General features: G+C 42.8%; 1 protein-coding gene across 1 annotated transcript in view; it reads left to right on the top strand.

Annotated features, from left to right (window-relative positions):
* The window catches only part of prkd2 (protein kinase D2), a 208,415-nt gene that overhangs the window by 126,051 nt on the left and 56,521 nt on the right, over positions 1-25,843 (top strand). Inside the window, exons 3-6 of the mRNA XM_028792906.2 lie at positions 1,611-1,742; positions 15,270-15,433; positions 20,625-20,820; positions 21,474-21,551. Of these exons, the coding sequence (XP_028648739.1) occupies positions 1,611-1,742; positions 15,270-15,433; positions 20,625-20,820; positions 21,474-21,551 (570 nt within the window). The remainder of the gene's footprint in view (positions 1-1,610; positions 1,743-15,269; positions 15,434-20,624; positions 20,821-21,473; positions 21,552-25,843) is intronic.

The following is a 25,843-nucleotide window of genomic DNA, read 5'->3' as shown; positions in this document are numbered from 1 at the left end:
ATGAACATATGGTTTCTACTTCGCGGATTTTCTTATTTCGCGGGTGGCTCTGGAACGCAACCCCCGCGATGGAGGAGGGATTACTGTAGTACCATTTTGTTATTATTATTATAAGTAGTAATAGTAGTTCTTGTTGTAATATATATTATTGTCTTATATCAGCAGTAGTTGTAATATTTATTGAATTAATCATTCCATGTGTGTGTAGTTTTCTGTGTGATGAAAAATGTCCTAGCTTGAGCAGAACCTCCTGTGACTTGTACTCCACACGTCAATGTGCTATATAACCTGACATTCTGTTAGCCTTCTTAATGGCTTCTGAACACTGTCTGGCAGTCGATAGCTTAGAGTCCACTACGACTTCTAAATCTTTCTCATAAGGTGTACTCATGATTTTCAGACCTCCCGTTGCGTATTTAAACCTCACATTTTTACTTCCTACATGTGATACTTTACATTTACGGACATTAAATTTCATCTGCCAAAAATCTGCCCAAGCCTGTCTGCTCTCCAAGTTCCCTTGTGACGATTCAATGGATTCTCAATTACCTGGAAATCCACTTATCTTGGTATCACCTGCAAACTTAACCACCTTGTTAATTATATTCCTATCTAAATCATTTATGTATGTCAAACATAGCAGCAACCCCAGCACTGAACCCTGCTGGACTCCACTCTTAATATCACCAAGTTCTGATGAGGTTCCTCACCACATTGCCCTCTGCTTCTTCCTGTGACTGAGCCAATTCTTCACCCACTATCAACATCCGAACTCCCACTCCTTTTAGTTTGATGCCCACCCTCTCAAAATGCTTTCTGAAAATCCAGATAAATCATCTAATAAGATCCACTCATATTCTTTTGTTGCTTCCTCATAGAATTCCTGCATATTATTAAAACATAACCTTCCTCTTCTGAACCCATGCTGTCTGTTCAGTAAAACTCCTGTACTTGCCATGCATTGCTCAGTATTTTCCTTAATAATTCCTTCCATTAATTTTCCTTTGATGCACATTAAGCCTACTCTCCTATAGTTGTTTGGATCTGCCTGGTCACCCTTTTTATATAATGGGAGAGTATTTGACACTTTCTAGTCCTTCTGAATTTCCTCAGTGTGGAGTGACTTCCTAAAAATATGTGTCGAGGGTTTATATCTGTACTCATTAACCTCTTTAAAAACTTTAGGATAAAAATTATCTGCTCCTGGTGATTTGTTTGATTTCAGCCTATTTAATCTCAGCAGCTCTTCTCCCTCTACAATTTCCAAATCACTCAGTACTCCTCAGTAGTCCCTGTTACTGCTAAGAGGTTATCTACTTCCTCACATGTGTTTATCAGCTGTTGTTTCTTTGCTTATTTTCTTGTGTCTGTGTAACAGAGCCATGTGTTTTATATTTTCATTCTGCAAACAAATACCCCTCTGGAATAGTGAAAGTTTAGTCATTTCCAGGTGACATCCACTGTCATTGTAGCAGCGGGGCAGACGGTCCTCCCTTTGAGTGAAACGTAGTTACCCTCTGCTGACCTAAACATTTGCTGTTCTTAGGTTGTCTGTCTTTTGTCTAATTCCTGTATTGATTCTGAACATCTTTCTTATCCCTCTTTTTCAGCGACGGCCACCTTTGAGGACTTCCAGATCAGGCCTCATGCTCTCAACGTGCACTCGTATCGTGCCCCGGCTTTTTGTGACCACTGTGGAGAGATGCTGTTCGGCTTGGTCCGACAAGGACTGAAGTGTGACGGTATGTATGTGCTGAGAGTCCAATGGCTTTCAGGGAAAGAGACATGTGAGGTGGACGGGTGACTATGGAAGATAATGCCATTTTGCTTAAATTTTATGGTGCTCACAAATTTAAGATGCATCCCCGTTTCTAAAGCAAATTAAAAAAGACAAATATATACTGGTGTATACAAGAATTACAAGTAGATTCAGTGCATCCGGAAAGTATTCACAGCGCATCACTTTTTCCACATTTTGTGATGTTACAGCCTTATTCCAAAATGGATTAAATTCATTTTTTTCCTCAGAATTCTACACACAACACCCCATAATGACAACGTGAAAAAAGTTTACTTGAGATTTTTGCAAATTTATTAAAAATAAATAAATCGAGAAAGCACATGTACATAAGTATTCACAGCCTTTGCCATGAAGCTCCAAATTGAGCTCAGGTGCATCCTGTTTTCCCTGATCATCCTTGAGATGTTTCTGCAGCTTCATTGGAGTCCACCTGTGGTAAATTCAGCTGACTGGACATGATTTGGAAAGGCACACACCTGTCTATATAAGGTCCCACAGTTGACAGTTCATGTCAGAGCACAAACCAAGCATGAAGTCAAAGGAATTGTCTGTAGACCTCCGAGACAGGATTGTCTCGAGGCACAAATCTGGGGAAGGTTACAGAAAAATTTCTGCTGCTTTGAAGGTCCCAATGAGCACAGTGGCCTCCATCATCCGTAAGTGGAAGAAGTTCAAAACCACCAGGACTCTTCCTAGAGCTGGCCAGCCATCTAAACTGAGCAATCAGGGGAGAAGGGCCTTAGTCAGGGAGATGACAAAGAACCCGATGGTCACTCTGTCAGAGCTCCAGAGGTCCTCTGTGGAGAGAGGAGAACCTTCCAGAAGGACAACCATCTCTACAGCAATCCACCAATCAGGCCTGTATGGTCGAGTGGCCAGACGGAAGCCACTCCTTAGTAAAAGGCACATGGCATCCCACCTGGAGTTTGCCAAAAGACACCTGAAGGACTCTCAGACCATGAGAGAGAAAATTCTCTGGTCTGATGAGACAAAGATTGAACTCTTTGGTGTGAATGCCAGGCGTCACGTGTGGAGGAAACCAGGCACCGCTCATCACCAGGCCAATACCATCCCTACAGTGAAGCATGGTGGTGGCAGCATCATGCTGTGGGGATGTTTTTCAGCGGCAGGGACTGGGAGACTAGTCAGGATAAAGGGAAAGATGACTGCAGCAATGTACAGAGACATCCTGGATGAAAACCTGCTCCAGAGCGCTCTTGACCTCAGACTGGGGCGACGGTTCATCTTTCAGCAGGACAACGACCCTAAGCACACAGCCAAGATATCAAAGGAGTGGCTTCAGGACAACTCTGTGAATGTCCTTGAGTGGCCCAGCCAGAGCCCAGACTTGAATCCGATTGAACATCTCTGGAGAGATCTTAAAATGGCTGTGCACCGACGCTTCCCATCCAACCTGATGGAGCTTGAGAGGTGCTGCATAGAGGAATGGGCGAAACGGGCCAAGGATAGGTGAGCCAAGCTTGTGGCATCATATTTAACAAGACTTGAGGCTGCAATTGCTGCCAAAGGTGCATCGACAAAGTATTGAGCAAAGGCTGTGAATACTTATGGACATGGGATTTCTCAGTGTTTTTATTTTTAATAAATTTGCAAAAACCTCAAGTAAACTTTTTTCACGTTGTCATTATGGGGTGTTGTGTGTAGAATTCTGAGGAAAAAAATGAATTTAATCCATTTTGGAATAAGGCTGTAACATAACAAAATGTGGAGAAAGTGATGCGCTGTGAATACTTTCTGGATGCACTGTACGGTGGTATACCAGGACATGCTTTGAATAATGACACTTGCAGTATTTCAATAGCACCCTTTCATACAAAGAATGGAGCTCAAAATGTTTTACGTCATACCAAACCGAAATGTACAAGAAAAGAAAAAACAAATAAGATTAGGTAAGAATAATAATGAATAAGTAAGAAAGAAGAAAATAAAAATAAATCCATATGACCTTATAAAACATAGATATATACAGTGGAACCTTGGTTCACGACCATAATTTGTTCCAAACCACTGGTCGTAAACCGAATTGGTTGTGAACCGAAGCAATTTCCCCCATAGGATTGTATGTAAATACAATTAATCCGTTCCAGACCATACAAACTGTAGGTAAATATATTTTTTAAGCACAAATATAGTTAATTACACCATAGAATGCACAGTGTAATAGTAAACTAATGTAAAAACATTGAATAACACTGACACAAACACCCAGGCTCCCTGCTCAGCTGCACTCTCACTCTCTCAGCAGCACGCGAGCCTGCTCTCTCTCTGTAACATTGCAGCAGTTCGTACAACCCGATGGTTGTATAAACACTTTTTTTTTTATGAGTTTTAAGCACGGGGAGGAAAAAAAGGAACATTTGAACAAATCCAAACTTTATTTAAACCAACCACAAGCAACCAAGAAAATAACATTGTAAGAGTTCGCGCATTATAACCTTTATGACCAGATCGCTGAATAAACACTAAGCACAGGGGGAAAAAAGGAACATTTGAACAAATCCAAACTTTATTTAAACCAACCACAAGCAACCAAGAAAATAATATTGTAGGAGTTCGTGCCTGATTGCTGTATAAACACTTTTTATATGACTTTTAAGCACAGGGGAAAAAAAGGAACATTTGAAAAATCTGTAATACAAAAAACTAACCTTGCTCCTTGCGGGAGCGAAAGCCTCGTGCAGCCATTCCAAAAACAAAGTCCTTGTGACCCACCCCTTCGTGTTTGCCCTCCACATCACAGGCAGTCTGGCTTTGTTTACATTGTGCTGTTTGAAAGCACGAGGGTTCTCAAATTGGTAAACAAGTAGCGGCTTGATTTTTACGTCGCCACTAGCGTTAGCACACAGCAAAACGGTTAACCTGTCCTTCATTGGTTTATGGCCAGGCATAGCCTTCTCTTCCTGGGTAATGTAGGTCCTCTTTGGCATTCTCTTCCGGAACAATCCGGTCTCGTCGCAGTTAAAGATTTGTTGCGGGATGTAGCCTTCGTCCTCCACAAATTTTGTGAAATTTTTCACAAATTCTTTCGCAGCTTCAGCGTCTGAACTAGCAGCCTCTCAATGCCTTACAGCACTATGAATGCCACTTCTCTTACGAAACTTTTCAAACCATCATCTACTGGCTTTAAATTCCTCACTTTCACCACTCGTAGAAGGATAGTTTTGCAGCAAATCACCATGAATCTTCCTGGCTTTCTCGCATAACATCGCCTCGCTTACGCTATCCCCTGCAAGTTGCTTCTCGTTCAGCCACACTAGCAACAGTTTTTCCACCTCTTCCAGCACTTGAGGCCTCTGCTTGATTAACACTGTAACTCCTTTTGCAACATCAGCAGCTTTAATAGATTCTTTCTGCTTTAGAATATTCGAAATCTTAGATTTTGACTTCTTGTACTCGGCGGCAAGATCAGTAACACGAACGCCACGCTCATACTTTTCAATAATTTCTTTCTTCACTTCGATTTCAATTTTCTGCAAAACTTTATTCTCACCACTCTTCACTTGCTTAGAAGCCATGGTTAACTGCAAAAGCACACGAAATACTGTAGCGCACAAAGAGTTCACAGGTAAAGCACGCACGTCTGACTGAGAACAATGAACAGGGAGAGGCTGAACACATGCTTAAATACAGTAATCGGCGCGTACGAACCCGGAAGGGAAATGAAATAGAGCACAAAGAGTTCACAGTGAAAGCATGCACGTCTGACCGAGAACAATGCAACACGAGCGGAAATCATCGACGCACACAAACCGAAAGTGAAACTGGCTTGTTCGTATACCGAGTGTGTGGTCGTGAACCGAGGCAAAAGTTTGGTTGTAAACCGAGTTGTACATGTAACGAGGCGTTCGTGAACTGAGGTTCCACTGTAATTAGCAGAAGAGTAGTGCCCTTATATACAATATCATGAATATATACATCTTTAAAGATGAGTCCATTGATAAGTTAAGATGGCCGGGAGGACAGAAAGAACACAAAATCAAAAACTCCAGTTACAGTGGAGAGAGAGAAAAAAAACAAAATCTGCAAGGGCTCCAAGGCCAAAAGACCACCAGCCCCCACTGGGCATTCACCCTAATTTAAATTTTCTGAAGTCATTCTTCATTGTTTATAGGGTTCGTCCCAGAGGATTTGATGCACTGGATCTGATTGAGCACCCACTTTTATTCCAGTATCACAGGTGCCTCGGCTAGGGGTTGTACAAAATGCCAACCCAGAAGAACCAGAAAAGACAGCAGAGAAAATCAGAGATTAGTAAAGATTGCAAATCCATGAAGAATATGAAAATTCTGTTCCTATAAAGTCTATTAAGAGCACAATTAAAATGTAGCTATAAAAAGCCAAATCGAAATAGTTGGGTGTTTAGATGCTTTTTTATTTATTTAATGTTCCACAGTGTTAGCCTGGCATATCTCTATTGGTAAAATATTTCAGATTTCTTGTGCATAACAGCAAACTGCCGCCTCACCACTTCTTTAAGCTTGGCTCCTGGAATTACTGTATAAGCAGACCACCTTTAGAAGATCTAAGGTTACAACTTGAAGTGTAGGGAGACAGACACTCAAAAATAGTAGAAAGGGAAAGATTATTTAAGGCTTTACAGACCACTAGTAGTACAGTAAAACCTCGGATTGCAAGTAATTTGGTCTGCGAGTGTTTTGCAAGACAAGCTAAAATTTTTAATAAATTTTAACTTGATAAACGAGCGAGGTCTTGCAGTACGAGTAGTACGTATACGCTTTGTCTGTCGAGCATCATGTGATCACAACTGAGCCGATGGTGGTTCTGTCTCTGTCGCTGCGGGATTGTGAGTAATCGTCTCCCATTCTCGGTCTCAGTCGGTGTGCCTCACTCGTATTGTCAACATCCATATGAGCGTATACTGTTTACTATAGCATTGTGACCACGTGTGTGTGTGTTGTAACATGCGAGTCTCTGTCTTGCACCCCAAAACACGAGGCTGAGTCTCAGTACTTTAGCAACACCAGCTTTATTCAGCTTGAAACAGGAACAGCGCAGTTATTTATTGTAGCGGGATCTGCCACTCTCCTATACACAGACACAGCAGTCAGGCAGGGTCATGGCCAGGTTAGTGGCCAAGTAATACTGTGCCCTGCATTTTTTAATGTTCCTTGCATCACCCATCGACGATGGCGCTTGCAGCATGTCTGCAATCTTTTCAGATTTGCTTTTCTACGGCGAACTGCTGCAGCGCTGGGAGCCTGCGGTTGCTTCGGGACGCTCTCCCGTGTGTCATCTCGTTGGGTGGAATCCAACCTTACAGTGCGTAAAGGATTTTTAAAAATTTTGTGTCCAAGTTTAGTGGCTCTTCAGGCAAAAGCAACTGTCATTGGATAGGTCCCTTGTTAAAGTCGCAAAAAAAGAAGAAGATTCCAGTGAGCCAACAGAGAGCAGGGATTCTGTTAGTTAGAGTGAAAGTCGTTATACACAATAACTCTCCTCCTCTCCTGTCTCTCGTCTCCCTCACACCAGCCACGATTCATTTCAAAGGTAAAGTGCAGGTTAATTTGTTTTATGTATTTTTACTTTATATTTTGTATTAATCATTTTTATATGAATAGTTTTGGGTTGTGGAACGAATCATCTGAGTTTCCATTATTTCTTAAGGGGAAATTCACTTTGATTTATGAGTGCGTTGGATTGCAAGCAAGAATCCAGAACGAATTATGCACTCAAGCCAAGGTTCCACTGTATTTTAAAGTCAGTTCTAAATGACACGGGTAACCAGTGTAACAACGCTGTAAGTATGTTTGTAAGTATGACAATCGTATGAAGGTGTTGTACCGTGTTAGCCATTATGAGTGTAGAGAAAAGCCAAACAAAAGGACACCTTTTATTAGCTAACTAAAAAGATTATAATATGCAAGCTTTCGAGGCAACTCAGGGCCCCGTTCTTCAAGATTACATCTTGCCTGAAGAAGGGGGGCTAAATTGCCACGAAAACTTGCATATTGTAATCTTTTTAGTTAGCCAATAAAAGGTGTCATTTTGTTTGGCTTTTCTCTAAGTATGACAATGAAATACCTTGAATTTGAGTTTAGTTTAAAAACAAATAGAAAAAGATGCATTTAAAATTGGATGTGATAATCTGGTAATCTGGCTGCCCTTTGTCACCGATTCTGTTCATAAGTTTTATAGACAGAATTTCTAGGTGCAGCCAAGGAGCGGAGGGGGTCTTGTTCGGTGACTTCAGAATCTCGTCTGTGCTATTTGCGGATGACGTGGTTCTGTTGGCTTCATCGGACAGTGACCTCCAGCTCTCACTGGAGCGGTTCGCAGTCGAGTGTGAAGCGGCAGGGATGAGAGTCAGCACCTCTAAATCCGAGGCCGTGGTTCTCAGCCGGAAAAGGGTGAAATGCTCTGTCTGGGTTGGGAGCACAGTGCTGCTTCAAGTGGAAGAGTTCAAGTATCTCGGGGTCTTGTTCACGAGTGAGGGAAGAATGGAGCGGGAGGTTGACAGACGGATTGGTGCGGCATCCGCAGTAATGCGGGCTCTGCAACGGTCTGTCGTGGTGAAGAGAGAGCTGAGCCAAAAGGCGAGACTGTCGATTTACCAGTCGATCTACATTCCTACCCTCACCTATGGCCACAAGCTTTGGGTAGTGACCGATTGAGCAAGATCGCAGATACAAGCGGCCGAAATGAGTGTTCTCCCCCATTGTGGCAGGACTTTCCCTTAGAGATCGGGTGAGGAGTTCAGTTATCTGGGAGAGACTCGGAGTAGAGTCGCTGCTCCTCCACATTGAGAGGAGTCAGTTGAGGTGGTTCAGGCACCTGGTTAGGATGCCCCCTGAACGCCTCCCTGGGGGGGGGGGGGGGGGTGTTCCGGGCATGCCCCACTGCCATGGAGCAGACCCAGGACACGCTGGAGGGATTACATCTCCTGGCTGGCCTTGGAACGCCTTGGGGTCCTCCCAGAGGAGCTGGAGGAGGTGGCCGGGGAGAGGGAGGTCTGGGCTTCCCTGCTTAGGTTGCTGCCCCCGCAACCCGACCTTGGATAAGCGGTGGATAATGGATGGATAATCTGGTAGTGATCTGTGACTTGTGAACTCCTGCCGTAGCAGACTCGTTATAGAAATTACCCCATATACCTTCTTGGGTTGTTGGTCTGCTGCTGAAGGTGGTCCTCTATTTGTCCCTCTGTCCATGATGGCCGGCAGTTTACTTAATCTACTTTTATCTACTCTCTCAAAATAGTCCAAACTGATCCCCAGGACATAACAAATTAAAAGTTTTCTACTGAAGTGAAGTGGTTGGACTGTAGAAAAACAAGAACATCAAAATGGTGTGACTTGACTGGCCTGGCCATTTGGTCACCATTCAGCTCATCTGACAAAAGTGCTTCTTCATCAGTCGGTGTCTCTGTGTTCACTCGGCTTCTCCTGGTGGGTGTCATGGTGGTCATATGGTGAGCTGAACAGGTCAGCCCACTCTGTCCTCAGTGTTATGATTTCTGGCTCATGAATACTAAAAGAACCAAAACAGCAACAACAACAAGCATTACTTCAAAATGTAGACCACAAGGGTTAGTATAGGAAACAAAATCGACTTTGCCCTTAAAATCAAGAAACGGGAAGTAGGCCTGCATAAGAATAACAGAAAATGGGGCAGCTTCTTAAATTTAAAAGCTCAGAAAGGGTGAGGGGAACCATAAAACCTCTGATCCATATAATAAAATTATCCTTGTTATTATAATGCTAATTTTTCCTTATAAACCGAGAAATCTAAAACTGATTTCAAAAAGATCCGCAAACTTACAAAATATTAGATTACACTTTCTGGTATAGTTCGTAATCTTGGTGTTATATTTTTATTCTACGCTCTCTTTTTGGACACATGAATTCTTGAACTAATTCTGCATTATGTTCGCCTAAATAATTTTACCTCTGCTCCTCACTTACTTTTTCATGTTGCAGAGATTCTAACTGATGCCTTAACAACCTCACGTCTGGATTTCTGTAATTCATCGTATACCGGTCTCCCTCTCAATCCTTTCAGTAAATTGCAATGTAGTCAAACCTCGGCAGCCAAGCTACTCAACCTTACCAGGAAATCGGCGCGATTCACTCCTGTTCTTTTCCAGTTCCTCAGGTTTCCTGTAGTCATTCATGTTTACTTTTAACTCTTCACACTCCTCATTCACAGCACTCAATGGCCTTGTCCCTTCATACCTTCCTGCTCTTCTTGAACCTTAAACACCAGGGGCCTCATGTATAAACTGTGCGAATGCACAGAAATGTTGCGTAAGAACGTTTCCACGTTCAAATCGTGATGTATAAAACCTACACTTGGCGTAAAGCCGCACACATTTCCATGGTAGCTCATACCCTGGCGTACGCAAGTTCTCCGCATGGTTTTGCAGACTGGCGGCACCCAGCGTCAAAGCAGTGCTACTGTTCCTGTGTAGTTACCCTTTCTTAGATCCACATCCACGACAGCGGCTTTATCAAATACACTGAAATTCACCGCATATCGTTCATAAATTTAATGCATCTGATTGTATCCTGTAACAATATAATGGTCCACAGAATGGTCAAACTATTCTAAATACCACAACTGCTTTAGAGTTGTTACTCTCACTGCACCTTCTTCTTCTTCTGTCAGCTGCTCCCATTAGGGGTTGCCACAGTGGATCATCTTTTTCCATATTCCTCTCACTGCACCACTCGGAGTATTTATCACTGTTTCTGAGTGTGAATCACAGATCTACAGCAGCTGATCGGAAAGAGAATTATCGGTATACAGCATCAAGCACTCACTGCCTCGGCCATTCGCTATTTGAACTGCTCTCATCCGACCAACGCTTCACAGCCTTTCCTGTTCGGACCTCGCGGTTCACAATCAGTTTCATCCCAAGAACTCTAAACGCACTCAATTAGTCCATCAAGTGCTCCTTGTAGAACTGTTTGTACTTACTGTATAAGTTACCGTGAGGTAATTGTACTTATGATACAGTTATAATTTTGCACAACCTGAGCCACTTTATAAAGCGCGTATTTACATATGATGACGATATCATTCTTAAGATGAAATGCAGCAAAATATATTTATTATATTATACAAATAAAACTTTGACTATATGGTGCCGCAGTGCTAGTGAGCTTGAGCTTCGTTCACGGTTTGTTCCTGCCTCGCACTGTATTCATGCTATGGCTGGCGCGACACTGGAAGGATAGAAGGATAGAATAATTAAACATTACGAAGATATTTCGATGTTCCTTAAAAGTTTTGAAGAATCAGCGCTCTAAGCTTACAGATGGCTTAACGTCTATTACAGAGCTGATCGTGTGGCGATTGGGTATTTGGAGAAAGAAAAGTAAGGACAGGAATTGGTGGTTAGTTGTTTAAAAGCGACAGTACTTCTGTAATAAAGCATTTAATTGAAGGTCGCGCATGGCGCAGCAAGCATCTTGTGTAAGTCGTGAACAAACACTGCGTTACTGTGTTCCCTTTAACTCAGATCATCATGAAAATGATATCACGTATACTTCTCAGTATTTTAATTACTCAGAGAGCTGTAATATTACGAACGTAATGGATTCTGTGTCCTGTCGGAGGAAGAGCACATAGTGATTCAGGCACATAGAGCACATAGAAGATCAAATACACAACAAAGCCTTTAACGTGCTACTTTAGTTACGATGAGATTTGAGAAACTAGTAAATTAAATGATTTTAAGATGAAGTTTATGATGTTCTACTTTAATGACAAAATAAACTACGTGATTAAAGTGGAAATTTCGAGATTAAAGTTGACATTTTGTGCTTTTTTCACACTGTGTGCCTTTTTTTTCCACTGTACCCTAATAAGCTTTCATATGACACTCAGACAGTGGGCTACGACTCGCCTTTTCACGATGACTTTGACATGTGACAACTTTTTTATTTCGGGCACTGTGCGACTTTGTGAACTTGAGCTTTCGAGTTTCTCCGACACGCTATGTCACTCGATCAACTTCCTTTTGTTGTTTATATCACTGTTTAAACCAACAAACAGTACGTTTTTCTTTGCCTCCATTTGGTATTCGCTGAAATTCTTCTATTTTTCCTCGTACTTTTGCCATTGCCTTTTCACAGAACATTGAGCTTAAGCGCTATTTATATTGATTTGCATATTCAAAGAGGTGCAATTCTGGGAGGAGTTGGGGCGGGACAGCAGGCACGTGCACGTGCGTTACTTTTCACGCTGACCGGGATTTATGGAGCGGAAGAACGTGGAAGTTGGCGAATGCGCAGATTCCTGCATCTGGATTTTTCTGTGCGTAAGCACATTTTAGCTTTTGTGCTTACATCATGTTATAGTGCGAATTCTACGTGCGGCGTTATGCATGAGGCCCCAGCTCACTTCCTCAGGTCCTCCATCTTCTCTATTTCCCTCTAACAAAACCGTTTGTTGCCAGAGCAGCTCTCAAACTGTGCAGTACTCTTTCTCAAACTCTACGCAAATGTTTCTGTTTCCAAGTCCAACCTTACAGTGAAGTGTCTTACAGAATACTTAGGACAAAGACACGATATTCCTTCATGGAATCAAGGAATTCCTTGATTTCCCCCTCTGCTCCACAGTTTAAAATTACAAATTAAACAACTAAGATGTGATTAAAGTGCACATTGCAGACTTTTTCATTTAAGTGGATTTGCAGACATTTCAGTTGCACTACACTTTTTTTTTTTTTTTTTACATTGTGACCCCCCCATTTCAGAGCACCATAATATTTGGGACAATTGGTGTCACAGGTGTTTGTAATCCCTCAAGTGTGTTTCATTGTGTCATACGATACCTCAGCCTGCTTCTACCCTTTGGAGTCTATAGTGGCCATTGTTCAACATGAAGACAAGAGCTGTGCTAATGAAAGTCAAAGAAGCCATCATGAGGCTGAACAATAAGAATAAAACCATTAGAGACCTCGGTAAAACCTTAGGATGACCAAAATCAACTACCTGGAATATCATGAAGAAGAAAGAACACACTGGTGAGCTCAGTAATCACAAAGGGACTGGTAGGCCAAGGAAGACCACCACTGCTGATGACAGAAGAATCCTCACTATGATCAATTAAAAGCCCCCAATGCCTGTCTGACAGATCCAAAACAGTCTTCAGGGGGCTGATGTGTGTGTGTGTGTCAGAGACGACTATCAGTAGAAGACTTCATGAACTGAAATAGAGAGGACACACTGCAAGATGAACACCACAGAAACAGGATGAAAAGATTACAGTTTGTGAAAAAGAACATCAAAGAGCCTGCAAAATTCTGGGAAAAAGTCTTGTGGACAGACAAGACAAAAATGAGAAAGAACTACCCGAAATCCAAAGCAGACCACCATGGCGGTGGGGGTGTTATGGCTTGCGCATGTGTGGCTGCCACAGGTCCTGGCACACTTCTCTTCATTGATGGTGGAACTGCTTACGGCAGACGCACAATGAATTCTGAGGTGTGTAGAACCATCTGACTTGCTCAAGTTCAGTCAATGTCTCCAAACTCACTAGACGGCACTTCATCCTACCACAAGATAATGAGCCAAAGAGACTTTTGAGGCAACACAGGAGTTTATCAAAGCTAAAAAATGGAAAATTCTTGAATGGCCAAGCCAGTCACCGGATTTAAATCCATCTGAGCAGGCCTTCCATATGCAGATGAGAAAACTGAAGGGGAGAAGCTCCGCGAAACAAGCAGGAACTGAAGATGACTGCATGAGAGGCTTGGCTGAGCATCACCAGAGAAGATCCTCGGCACCTGCTGATGTCTATGAATGGCAGACTCAAGCAGTTATTGCATGTGAGGGACATGCGATAAAATCCTAAATATGTTTTAACAGACCTGCCATTGCTGTGTCCATACATGATGGTGCCCTGAAATGGGAGGACCGTGTAGACAAAGTGCTATGTGACCGAAATGTCTGCAAATACCCTGAAATGAAAGTCTATAATATTGATTCCTCCAATATTGTTATTCTTTTATGTAGACCTAACAATTTATATTTTTTCCAGTACATTTCTGATACAGTATTATTGGTTGTGGCCAGGGAATGCTTCATTTTTTCCATTTAAATTAATATAATCATGTGTTTGTGTTATGAACATTCACCAGATGAAGAGATTTTCAGAAATGGATTAACATCACAAAGTTGGGCAAGCCAGTATTCCTTATTTGAACATGCTTTTTACTTTAGATGGACACAAGAAGCTGGAGCCTGACCTCCTGGCAGCATTAAAACCAACAATGGTTGGGACACCAGCCTCATCACACACATGACTTTTGCTTCTTCAGTGCCTGAAGTTCAGGGCTTTGGCTTTCTTTTCTTTTTTTTAATTAAATTGTGTCCTATATCTTTAATTCTCAGCACAGGGTGATGTTTTAGATGGGTGCAGAATTGGCTCAGACACAGGAAGCAGAGGGTGATGGTGTGAGGAACCTCATCAGAACTGGCCGATGTTAAGAGTGGTGACCAGCAGGGGTCAGTGCTGGGGCTGCTGCTATTTTTAATATCTATAAATAATTTAGATAGGAAAATAAGTAAGAAGCTGCTTAAGTTTGCAGATGATACCAAAATAGGTGGATTAGAAGATAATTTGGAATCCGTTATATCATCACAGAAGGATTTGGACAGCAGACAGATGAAATTTAATGTCAGTAAATGTAAAGAATTACACGTAGGAAGTAAAAATGTGAGGTTTGAATACACAATGGGTGGTCGGAAAATTGAGAGTCCACCTTATGAGAAGGATTTAGGAGTTGTAGTAGACTCTAAGCTATCGACTTCCAGACAGTGTTCAGAAGCCATTAAGAAGGCTAACAGAATGTCAGGTTATATAGCGCCTTGATGTGTGGAGTACAAGTCACAGGAGGTTCTGCTCAAGCTTTATAACACACTGGTGAGGCCTCATCTGAAGTACTGGGTGTAGTTTTGGTCTCCAGGCTACAAAAAGGACATAGCAGCACTAGAGAAGGTCCAGAGAAGAGCGACTGGGCTGATTTAGGGCTACAGGGGATGAGTTATGAGGACAGATTAAAAGAGCTGAGCCTTTACAGTTTAAGACAAAGAAGATGAAGAGGAGACCTGATTGAAGTGTTTAAAATTATAAAGGGAATTAGTCCAGTGGATTGAGACTGTTATTTTAAAATGAGTTCATCAAGAACACGGGGACACAGTTGGAAACTTGTGAAGGGTAAATTTCACACAAACATTAGGAAGTTTTAATTCCACAGAGAACCACAGACACTTGGAATAAGTGACCAAGTAGTGTGGTAGAAAGTAAGACTTGAAGGACTTTCAAAACTCATTTTGATGTTTTGTTTTTTTCAACAATTTAGTGGATAGGACTTGTGTGCTTTGTTGGGCTGAATGGCCTGTTCTCATCCAGATTGTTCAATTTTTCATTTTGTTGTGCTCTCTGGTTTCACTGTCTTACAATCTTCTGTCTCTCATGACAGGTTGTGGCCTCAACTACCACAAGCGCTGTGCCTTCAGCATTCCGAACAACTGCAGTGGTGCCCGCAAACGACGGCTCTCCACGACCTCGCTGAACAGCACCTCATCCCTCCGGCTGTCCACCACCGACTCGATCTCGCCCTTGACTGCTTCGGATGACACTCTGGTGAGAATCTGCGCCTGGCCTTGGCTTTCCAAATTCTGGCTACCAAGTCACAATTCATTTTCTGAAAGACCTGTGGTGATGTTTGAATTAGTTCAGTGTCAATGCTTTCCCGCACGACTGTACCCATTGGCGTACTGTTAAAAAATACAAAACTGAGATGTAAAACTGAGGTCCTGACTCTCTGCGGCCTTAAAAGATCGCTGGGCATCTTTCAGAAATAGTAAGGTGTACCCCAAAGTCCTGGCTAAATTGTCCATTAAGGCCCCCTAATTATCCCCTGTGCCTTTTTGGCTAACTGTCTCTCTCTCACCCCTTCACCACCTGATTGCTAATGTGTGGTGGGAGTAATGGTTCATAATGGCTGCCATCAGGTCATCCAGGTGGGTGCTTCACATTGACGGTGGTTGGTGCCCTACTCTCAATGTAAAAATGAAAACTTTGAGTAGGTTAGAAAAACACTATATAAAGGTAATTAGCTATTAAAATGAATTAAAAGGTGTTCTTCTTAATCAGTGCCACAATGAAACACCAAGCAGTGGTTTGCCATACATATCCCAATGCTGGCTAAATACCCCCTCAGCAGGGCCGTAGTATTGCTAGAAGATCTGACGTTTGTTTTTACTTTGTCCTGGCCACTTAAACATGGACTGGAGTAGCCCACGGTGTTTAATGGTCTGCACCGTTGACGTGCACCATCTAAATACTGCGTTGTACCATCACCACACTGCCAACTGCCAGGCTTAAAATGCTAGATGTTGTGGTGTATAAGGATAACCACAGAGAACCCCCAAGCCATGTCGACGTGCAGCATCTGCTCTGTTTATCTGCTAAAGGCCCGGGTTATAAAAAGCCATGGCAGTGTTCATGTGTGTAATCTGCTGCATCAAAATGTTAAATTCAGCGATATGTAAGGACAGCAACAGAGGAGCCCGCCAGTGTCCACTACTGAAAATGTTAGGTCTTCTACAACAAGTGTCTATCGTTCTTTGTCTAAAGTAAAACTTCCTAACATTTGTGTGACATTTCCCCTTCACAAGTTTCCAGCTGTGTCCCCGTGTTCTTGATGAACTCATTTTAAAGTCACCGTCTCGATCCACTCGACTAACTCCCCTCATTTTTTTAAACACACAAAGGACGTGTACTAAATCTGCATTAGTGGACGCTAGGTGGACCTTTCCTACCATATTTATATTGACGTTTTGGTGTTTACGTGTTTCTATTACATGAAATATTTTTTTTCTCGTTGAAGAACATTCAATATTTTTGGCTGATTTTTTTTTTTTTTTTTTTTCCGGGGGTAAACATAATGCTAAGGAGGGTTCATTAGTATAAATTATGAATCCCTTTGTGGCTTCATCTGTATAAATAGGTTCAATCAGGCCCCCTGACAAAGTGATGCCTATGAAAGGTGCTTCATGAAGTTGTTTGATAGAGGTATTGGTGCATCTGTGAACCTTTCCTACTTGCAGCATGCTGATCCATTTTATAAAACCTCCTTGTTGTACTGCTGCCGGTAAAAGGCGCTATATACAGTTGATCGGTAGAGTCCTTGACAGACTTTCAGTGCTCTCATTCAGGTCTGACGTGCTGCACTATAAACTGCTTCATAGAGCGGAGTGTGACTGCATCATTTGGAAGAGTCGCCATTCAGAATTAAGACTTGAGAAATGCAGAGAATGTTATTTTAGGTGAGCATTTGGATAACCTCCCAGAGGTAAACGCGACGACTAAGGAGGTACTGAGGGATTTGGAAATTGTAGAGGGAGAAGTGCTGCTCAGATTAAATAAGCTGAAATCAAACAAATCACCAGGACCAGATAATATTTATCATCGAGTTCTTAAGGAAGCTAGCGAGTACATATATAAACCTTTGTCACATTTTTAGGATGTCGCTACACACTGGAGAGATTCCGAAGGACTGGAAAATGACAAATATCATCCTATTATATATAAAGGGTGACAGGGCAGATCCAAGCAACTATAGGCCAGTAAGCTTAACATGCATCACAGGAAAATTAATGGAAGGAATTATTAAGGATAAGATTGAGCAACACCTGGCAAGGACAGGACAGTCAGCGTGGGTTCAGAAGAGGGAGGTCATGTTTTAGTAACATGCTGGTATTCTATGAGGAGGCAACAAAAGGATACGAGCAAAGTGGACAAGATGATATGATTTATCTGGACTTTCAGAAAGCATTTCATAAGGTGCCACATGAGAGGGTGGGCATCAAACTAAATGAAATGGCAGTTCAGGGTGATGTTTTTAGATGGGTGCAGAATTGGCTCAGACACAGGAAGCAGAGGGTGATGGTGTGAGGAACCTCATAAGAATTGGGTGATGTTAAGAGTGGTGACCAGCAGGGGTCAGTGCTAGGGCTGCTGCTATTTCTAATATATATACAGTGCATCCGGAAAGTATTCACAGCACATCACTTTTTCCACATTTTGTTATGTTACAGCCTTATTCCAAAATGGATTAAATTCATTTTTATCCTCAAAATTCTACACACAACACCCCATAATGACAACGTGAAAAAAGTTTACTTGAGGTTTTTACAAATTTATTAAAAATAAAAAAATTGAGAAAGCACATGTCCATAAGTATTCACAGCCTTTGCCATAAAGCTCGAAACTGAGCTCAGGTGCATCCTGTTTCCCCTGATCATCCTTGAGATGTTTCTGCAGCTTCATTGGAGTCCACCTGTGGTAAATTCAGTTGACTGGACATGATTTGGAAAGGCACACACCTGTCTATATAAGGTACCACAGTTGACAGTTCATGTCAGAGCACAAACCAAGCATGAAGTCAAAGGAATTGTCTGTAGACCTCCGAGACAGGATTGTCTCGAGGCACAAATCTGGGGAAGGTTACAGAAAAATTTCTGCTGCTTTGAAGGTCCCAATGGGCACAGTGGCCTCCGTCATCCGTAAGTGGAAGAAGTTCGACACCACCAGGACTCTTTCTAGAGCTGGCCGGCCATCTAAACCGAGCGATCGGGGGAGAAGGGCCTTAGTCAGGGAGGTGACCAAGAACCTGACGGTCACTCTGTCAGAGCTCCAGAGGTCCTCTGTGGAGAGAACAGAACCTTCCAGAAGGACAACCATCTCTGTAGCAATCCATCAATCAGGCCTGTATGGTAGAGTGGCCAGACGGAAGCCACTCCTCAGTAAAAGGCACATGGCAGCACACCTGGAGTTTGACAAAAGGCACCTGAAGGACTCTCAGACCATGAGAAAGAAAATTCTCTGGTCTGATGAGACAAAGATTGAACTCTTTGGTGTGAATGCCAGGCGTCACGTTTGGAGGAAACATGGCACCATCCCTACAGTGAAGCATGGTGGTGGCAGCATCATGCTGTGGGAATGTTTTTCAGTGGCAGGAACTGGGAGACTAGTCAGGATAAAGGGAAAGATGACTGCAGCAATGTACAGAGACATGCTGGATGAAAACCTGCTCCAGAGCGCTCTTGACCTCAGACTGGGGCGACGGTTCATCTTTCAACAGGACAACGACCCTAAGCACACAGCCAAGATATCAAAGGAGAGACTTCAGGACAACTCTGTGAATGTCCTTGAGTGGCCCAGCCAGAGCCCAGACTTGAATCCGATTGAACATCTCTGGAGAGATCTTAAAATGGCTGTGCACCGACGCTTCCCATCCAACCTGATGGAGCTTGAGAGGTGCTGCAAAGAGGAATGGGCGAAACTGGCCAAGGATAGGTGTGCCAAGCTTGTGGCATCATATTCAACAAGACTTGAGGCTGTAACTGCTGCCAAAGGTGCATCGACAAAGTATTGAGCAAAGGCTGTGAATACTTATGGACATGGGATTGCTCAGTTTTTTTTATTTTTAATAAATTTGCAAAAACCTCAAGTAAACTTTTTTCACGTTGTCATTATGGGGTGTTGTGTGTAGAATTCTGAGGAAAAAAATGAATTTAATCCATTTTGGAATAAGGCTGTAACATAACAAAATGTGGAAAAAGTGATGCGCTGTGAATACTTTCCGGATGCACTGTAAATGATTTAGATTGAAATATAAGTAACAAGCTGGTTAAGTTTGCAGATGATACCAAAATAGGTGGATTAGCAGATAATTTGGAATCTGTTATATCATCACAGAAGGACATGGACAGCAGACAGGTTTGGGCAGATTTGTGGCAGATGAGATTTAATGTCAGTAAATGTAAAGAATTACACATAGGAAGTAAAAATGTGAGGTTTGAATACACAATGCGTGGTCAGAAAATCGAGAGTCCACCTTATGAGAAGGATTTGGGAGTCGTAGTGGACTCTAAGCTATCGGCTTCCAGACAGTGTTCAGAAGCCATTAACAAGGCTAACAGAATGTCAGGTTATATAGCGCCTTGATGTGTGGAGTACAAGTCACAGGAGGTTCTGCTCAAGCTTTATAACACACTGGTGAGGCCTCATCTGGAGTACTGGGTGCAGTTTGGGTCTCCAGGCTACAAAAAGGACATAGCAGCACTAGAGAATGTCCAGAGAAGAGCAACTAGGCTGATTCAGGGCTACAGGGGATGAGTTATGAGGAAAGATTAAAAGAGCTGAGGCTTTACAGTTTAAGACAAAGAAGATTAAGAGGTGACCTGACTGAAGTGTTTAAAATTATGAAGGGAATTAGTCCAGTGGATCGAGACAGTGACTTTAAAATGAGTTCATCAAGAACAGGGGGACACAGTTGGATACTTGTGAAGGGTAAATTTCGCATAAACATTAGGAAGTTTTTCTTTACACAAAGAACGACAGACACTTGGAATAAGCGACCGAGTTGTATGGTAGACAGTAGGACTTTAGAGACTTTCAAAACTCGACTTGATGTTTTTTTGGAAGAAATAAGTGGATAGGACTGGTGAGCTTTGTTGGGCTGAATTAGAGAGTTCTAATGTCTAGAGAGTTCTAATGTAATACAGGTGTACAAATAAAATAGCAATTATATTATGGAACGCACATTCTGTTCAGTCCTGTTCTTTTGCTTTAATACAACAAGTGTGTTTTGTACTGGTCCTGGACCGAGTGTGCTATGGCGGCTTAGTTTCACGTACTTCACCTCAGCGTGACACAGCCGTTCACACCAGAGTGCTTATCCTATTAACTCTCCATTGACCTCTTCTTATATAGCGCCCCCTCACTCTGTAGTTTTGTAACATCCTTTACCTTTTCTCTCTTCCAGTCTCTGTCGCACAGTGACATGGGGAACTCTACGCGTCGGCTTTACTCGGGCCGCCCCATTCAACTGGACAAGATGCTGCTTTCCAAAGTCAAGGTACCCCACACATTCGTCATCCACTCCTACACCCGGCCCACCGTCTGCCAGTTTTGCAAGAAGCTACTCAAAGGGCTCTTTAGGCAAGGCTTGCAGTGCAAAGGTAAGTCGGCACCCCAAAAATGCAGAGCTTGATCTTAACTCGGGTTTTGCTTTAGGGGGTCCAGAGTATGGTGGTATGTATTGAGGTTGGGGGGCGTTGTATCGTTTCATAATAACCTTCCCTCGAGGTTTGGGAGGAAGGGAAGGTGAGCCCACCTACAGTACACCCATGCTATCTGAATTACCCTGTGTACAGTATGTAGTATTCAGGTTAGCCGGTATAAAGTTCAATGAGCCTGTGATATCCCAGAATGCTTAGTGCCATGAGTCATTGTCTGCAGTTCTGCAGAGCAGAGCTAGAAGATGAGACCCCCACAATTTTGACGTAGGTATGGTTAGGATAGTTTTGTGATGATCAGGTAATGCCAACATAGAACTCCGAGGAAGGGCATCATCATCATCACCCTTGTGAACCTCACGCTCCTACATCTTCGTAAAGTGTGTGTGTGTTACTTTGAGATTCTATATGGCTGGGGTGCAGCTCAAAGGGTTGGTGGGCTGATTCAGAAGTAACCAGATGTCTGCCGGCCCTCTAGAATTCTGTCTTTTGTCCTGTCCCACCAGAATGTTGGACACTTAGGCTACACATATATTAAGGTGACAATGTCCTCTACCATTTTCTTTACTGTCTTGTTTCTCTTTGTTTTGTTTCAGATTGCAAGTTTAACTGCCACAAACGCTGTGCTGCTAAAGTTCCCAACGACTGCCTCGGGGAGACCATCATCAATGGAGGTGTGCTATGAGTGGGTTTGGCTCACCATCTTTATTTTATTCTGGGGATTTCTCACGTTTGGCATGGGGCACGAAAAGCCCCACCTCCCCAAATAACACATACTGGACCCACCACAATCCGCACAAAGGACTTGTTAAAGGAGGCCACTTAGCTGACTCGGGATTCGATGATTTTTGACATAGTCGGAGCTTACATTTAAAGGGGCTTGGATCGAGTCTGCCCTCGTGTGGTCACAGAGTGAACTGCAGTGCTAGTAGAGAAAGAGCATTTCCGTGTAAGCCGCTGAGTTAGGCCAGCACATGCTGTAGGAGTCTCTTTGGCATAAGGGGCAAAATGTAAGGGCACAGGCTGGTGGTCTGTTAGGATGGCAGAGTTCAAATAATAAGAAAAATATATAGAAGCAAGTGTCAAGTGGGGCAGCTGAGTGGCACACTGGAGATTGGGAGAGCATTTTAAAGGCTTATAAAATAGAGCAGAACCTTCTGAAACCTTCCTAAAGGAGCCTCTCCTGGCAGCATCAGAGACTAGGCACAGATTAGCCATTGAAGTCCATTAAGATTCTACACACTCTCAAAATGGGATGAGATGGAATCCCCCATTAAACTAACCACCTCTTATGGGGTAATGCGGAGAGAAATAGTAGGGTACCCAAAGGAAATCCATGTAGATACTGGAAGAACATACAGACGACTTCTGGAGATGGAACCTGGGAGGCAGTACGGCTATTCGCTGTGCTGCTCCACTTTTAAAATATGTCTGAAATACGCAAGCAAGACTGAAACGATGGACTCCTTCAGAGGCACTAAATGAAAGGGAGCTTGATAAGTCTGAACAGCAGACAGCACAGTGCAGTCTCGCACGTCCTGACATGATGGTGCACCCCATAGAACATTTTCAGTTGTGTAATAAGTTGTTTGTGGTCCCGCATTCTGTCAAAGGCACTGTATAAAACACAGGCTGACTCAATGTAAAAAGTGCACAGTGTGCTGCATTTCATGAAAGGCACCATATAAAATATACACTGACTTTTATATAAAGAGGTGTACAGTGGTGCTACATGCCATGAAAGGCACTATATAAACCGCAAACTGAATGCAAAAAGTGCATGGTGGTGCTGCAATCCATGGAAGGCACCATATAAAATATAGACTGACTTAGTACAAAAATTGTTGAGTGGTGCTACTGCATTCCATGAAGGCACTATATGAAATATAGACTGACTTAAGATAAAAAGTGAACAGTAGTGCTGCTTTCCATGAAAGGCACTATATAAATTAAAAAAAAATATATCAAATGTAAAAAGTGCACAGTGGTGCTGCATTCCGTGAAAGACACTGTATAAAGTGGTATGTATAGTATATAAAACTATTTTCAGGCACTAGATAGATAGATAGATAGCGCCTTATCTATCTATCTATCTATCTATCTATCTATCTATCTATCTATCTATCTATCTATCTATCTATCTATCTATCTATCTATTATATAGTGCCTTTCATATCTATCTATCTATCTATCTATCTATCTATCTATCTATCTATCTATCTATCTATCTATCTATCTATCTATCTATCTATCTATCACATAGATAGATAGATATGTAAGGCACTATATGATAGATATATTTCACATCTATATATCTATCTATCATATAGTGCCTTACATATCTATCTATGTGATAGATAGATAGATAGATGTGTAAGGCACTATGTAATAGATGTGAAAGGCACTATATCAGCAGCATACTGATAAAAAACAATATTAAATTAAATAGTGATAAAGATGCAGGTATACAGACAGACAATAACTTTGTATAATGTTAACGTTTACCCCCCGGTGGTATTGAAGAGTCACATAGTGTGATGGAGGAACGATCTCCTCAGTCTGTCAGTGGAGCAGGACGGTGACAGCAGTCTGTCTCTGAAGCTGCTCCTCTGTCTGGAGATGATCCTGTTCAGTGGATGCAGTGGATTCTCCATGATTGTCAGGAGTCTGCTCAGCGCCCGTCGCTCTGCCACAGATGTCAAACTGTCCAGCCCCATGCCAACAATAGAGCCTGCCTTCCTCACCAGTTTGTCGAGGCGTGAGGCGTCCCTCTTCTTTATGCTGCCTCCCCAGCACACCACCACGTAGAAGAGGGCGCTCGCCACAACTGTCTGATAGAACATCTGCAGCATCTTATTGCAGATGTTGAAGGATGCCAGCCTTCTAAGGAAGTATAGTCGGCTCTGTCCTCTCTTGCACAGAGCATCAGCATAGCACAATTTTTTATGGCTTTGCACTTCTAACCCTGATGTTGTTGGTTCAGATCCTGCTACTGACACTGTGTGACACTGAGCAAGTCACTTGACCAGCCTGTAGTCCAATTGGAAAAAACATGGAACCGATTGTATCCCTCAAATGTTGTAAGTGGCCTTGGATAAAAGTGTCATCCAAATAAGATGATGACGACGACTACGATGATGATAATAATAATAATAGAGAGAGAGAGAGAGGTTAGGAGTAGACGCTGATACAGCACATTACCGCACCCACCACGTGACAAACCAACTCAGGATCCCAGATCAGGACCCGAGTGCAGCCATGCAATGGGTGACACCTCAGCACCACACTAGTTCAGATGGAGTGGAACACTGTGAGGTTTTTTTTATGGTGGCTGGAGTGCCAATTCTACCACTAACCCCCAAGTTTTTCCCTGCAGGTTGGAGGGCCCACAATGCAGGGCTGGATGCAGATTAACGTCATACCCAGGATGGAGCAATTGCAGGTTAAGGGCCTTGCTCAAGGGCCCAAGAGAGCAGAGTCCCTTTTGGCATTTACGGGATTCAAACCAGCAACCTTCCGATTGTCAGTGCAGATCTCTATCCTCAGAGCCACCACTCCAATAATAATAGGCCTGGTGTAAAAAGTGTGCAGTAGTGGTGCATTCCATGGAGGGCACTATATAAAGTTCAGCCCGGCCGAATGTAAAAAGTGCACAGTGTGCTGCATTTCATGAAAGGCACCATATAAAACATGCACTGACATTTATATAATAGGTGTGCAGTGGTGCTGTAGTCCATGAATGGCATGATATAAAACACGGGCTGACTTAATGTAACAAGTGCATGGTGTGCTGCATGGCTGCACTTCAGACCCTGATGTTGTGGGATCAGACCCCCTACCGCTGTGTGAAACTGAGCAAGTCACTTCACCTGCCTGTGCTCCAATTGGAAAAACAAAAGAAATGTAACCAATTATATCTCTCAGATGTTGTAAGTGACCTTAGATAAAAGTGTCTGCCAAATAAGAAATTATTATTACTAGCCGCCACATAATTATGTATTGATGGGTGAACACTGAAGGACACAGTTGTCCAAATGGGGTTGGTTTTGAGGATACGACTGTAGGTGAATGAAAAGATGGAACTCTGGAGAGGGCAACATACAATTGTCCGTGACTGACAATTGGAGGACCGCCGTCGCACACTCATTCAGCGATTCACATCCACGACAAACATGATTTTTCTTAGATGGTCATGTCGCATCCACCCTCGCACTCAAAGCATACACACTGCTTGGTCATGTGCCCGTTCGCAAGAGCAACTCACAAAGACCCGCCCACCAACTGTAAGACCATGGGATACCCCTCGCAAACTGTTCTACACACCGCATACAGCGATTCACATTCGTGACAAACAAACTGTTCTACATACCGCATACAGCGATTCACATTCGTGACAAACAAACTGTTTTACACGCTGCATACAGCGATTCACATCCGCGACAAACATGCTTCTTCTTAGATGGTCCTGCCGCGTCCACCTTCGTTCTCGAAGCATACACACCGCCTGGTCATGTGCCCGCTCGCAAGAGCAACTCGCCCACCAACTCTAAGACCATGGCGTGTAAAACAGTTTGCGATGGTGGATGCGGTCGTGCGTCATAACCGAATAGAATAATGAAAAGTCAACGTGGCTCAGAGGTGCATGTGGAGTGTAGCAGAGACGAACGCGAATGACGGCCTGTTTTGTGAGTTGCTGCGTCTGAGTTGGTGGGCGTGGCTCTGCAAGTTGTCGTCGTATCCAATGGTCTTAGAGTTGGTGGGCGTGGCTCCGTCCTGTGTGCTCCATGGGTGTCTTGCTCGCTGGCGGCTTAGTGAATTATAGATATAGATTATTATTATTATATAATGATATTGACAATAATAATAACAGGCCTGGTGTAAAAAGTGTGCAGTGGTTGTGCATTCCATGGAGGGCACTAAATAAAGTTTAGCCAGACTGAATGTAAAAAGTGTACAGTGTGCTGTA

Source organism: Erpetoichthys calabaricus, chromosome 1, assembly GCF_900747795.2.
Source record: "Erpetoichthys calabaricus chromosome 1, fErpCal1.3, whole genome shotgun sequence".
NCBI lineage: Eukaryota > Metazoa > Chordata > Cladistia > Polypteriformes > Polypteridae > Erpetoichthys > Erpetoichthys calabaricus.
Note: the sequence above shows the minus strand (reverse complement) of the source record. Positions and strands in the feature narration are given on the sequence as shown.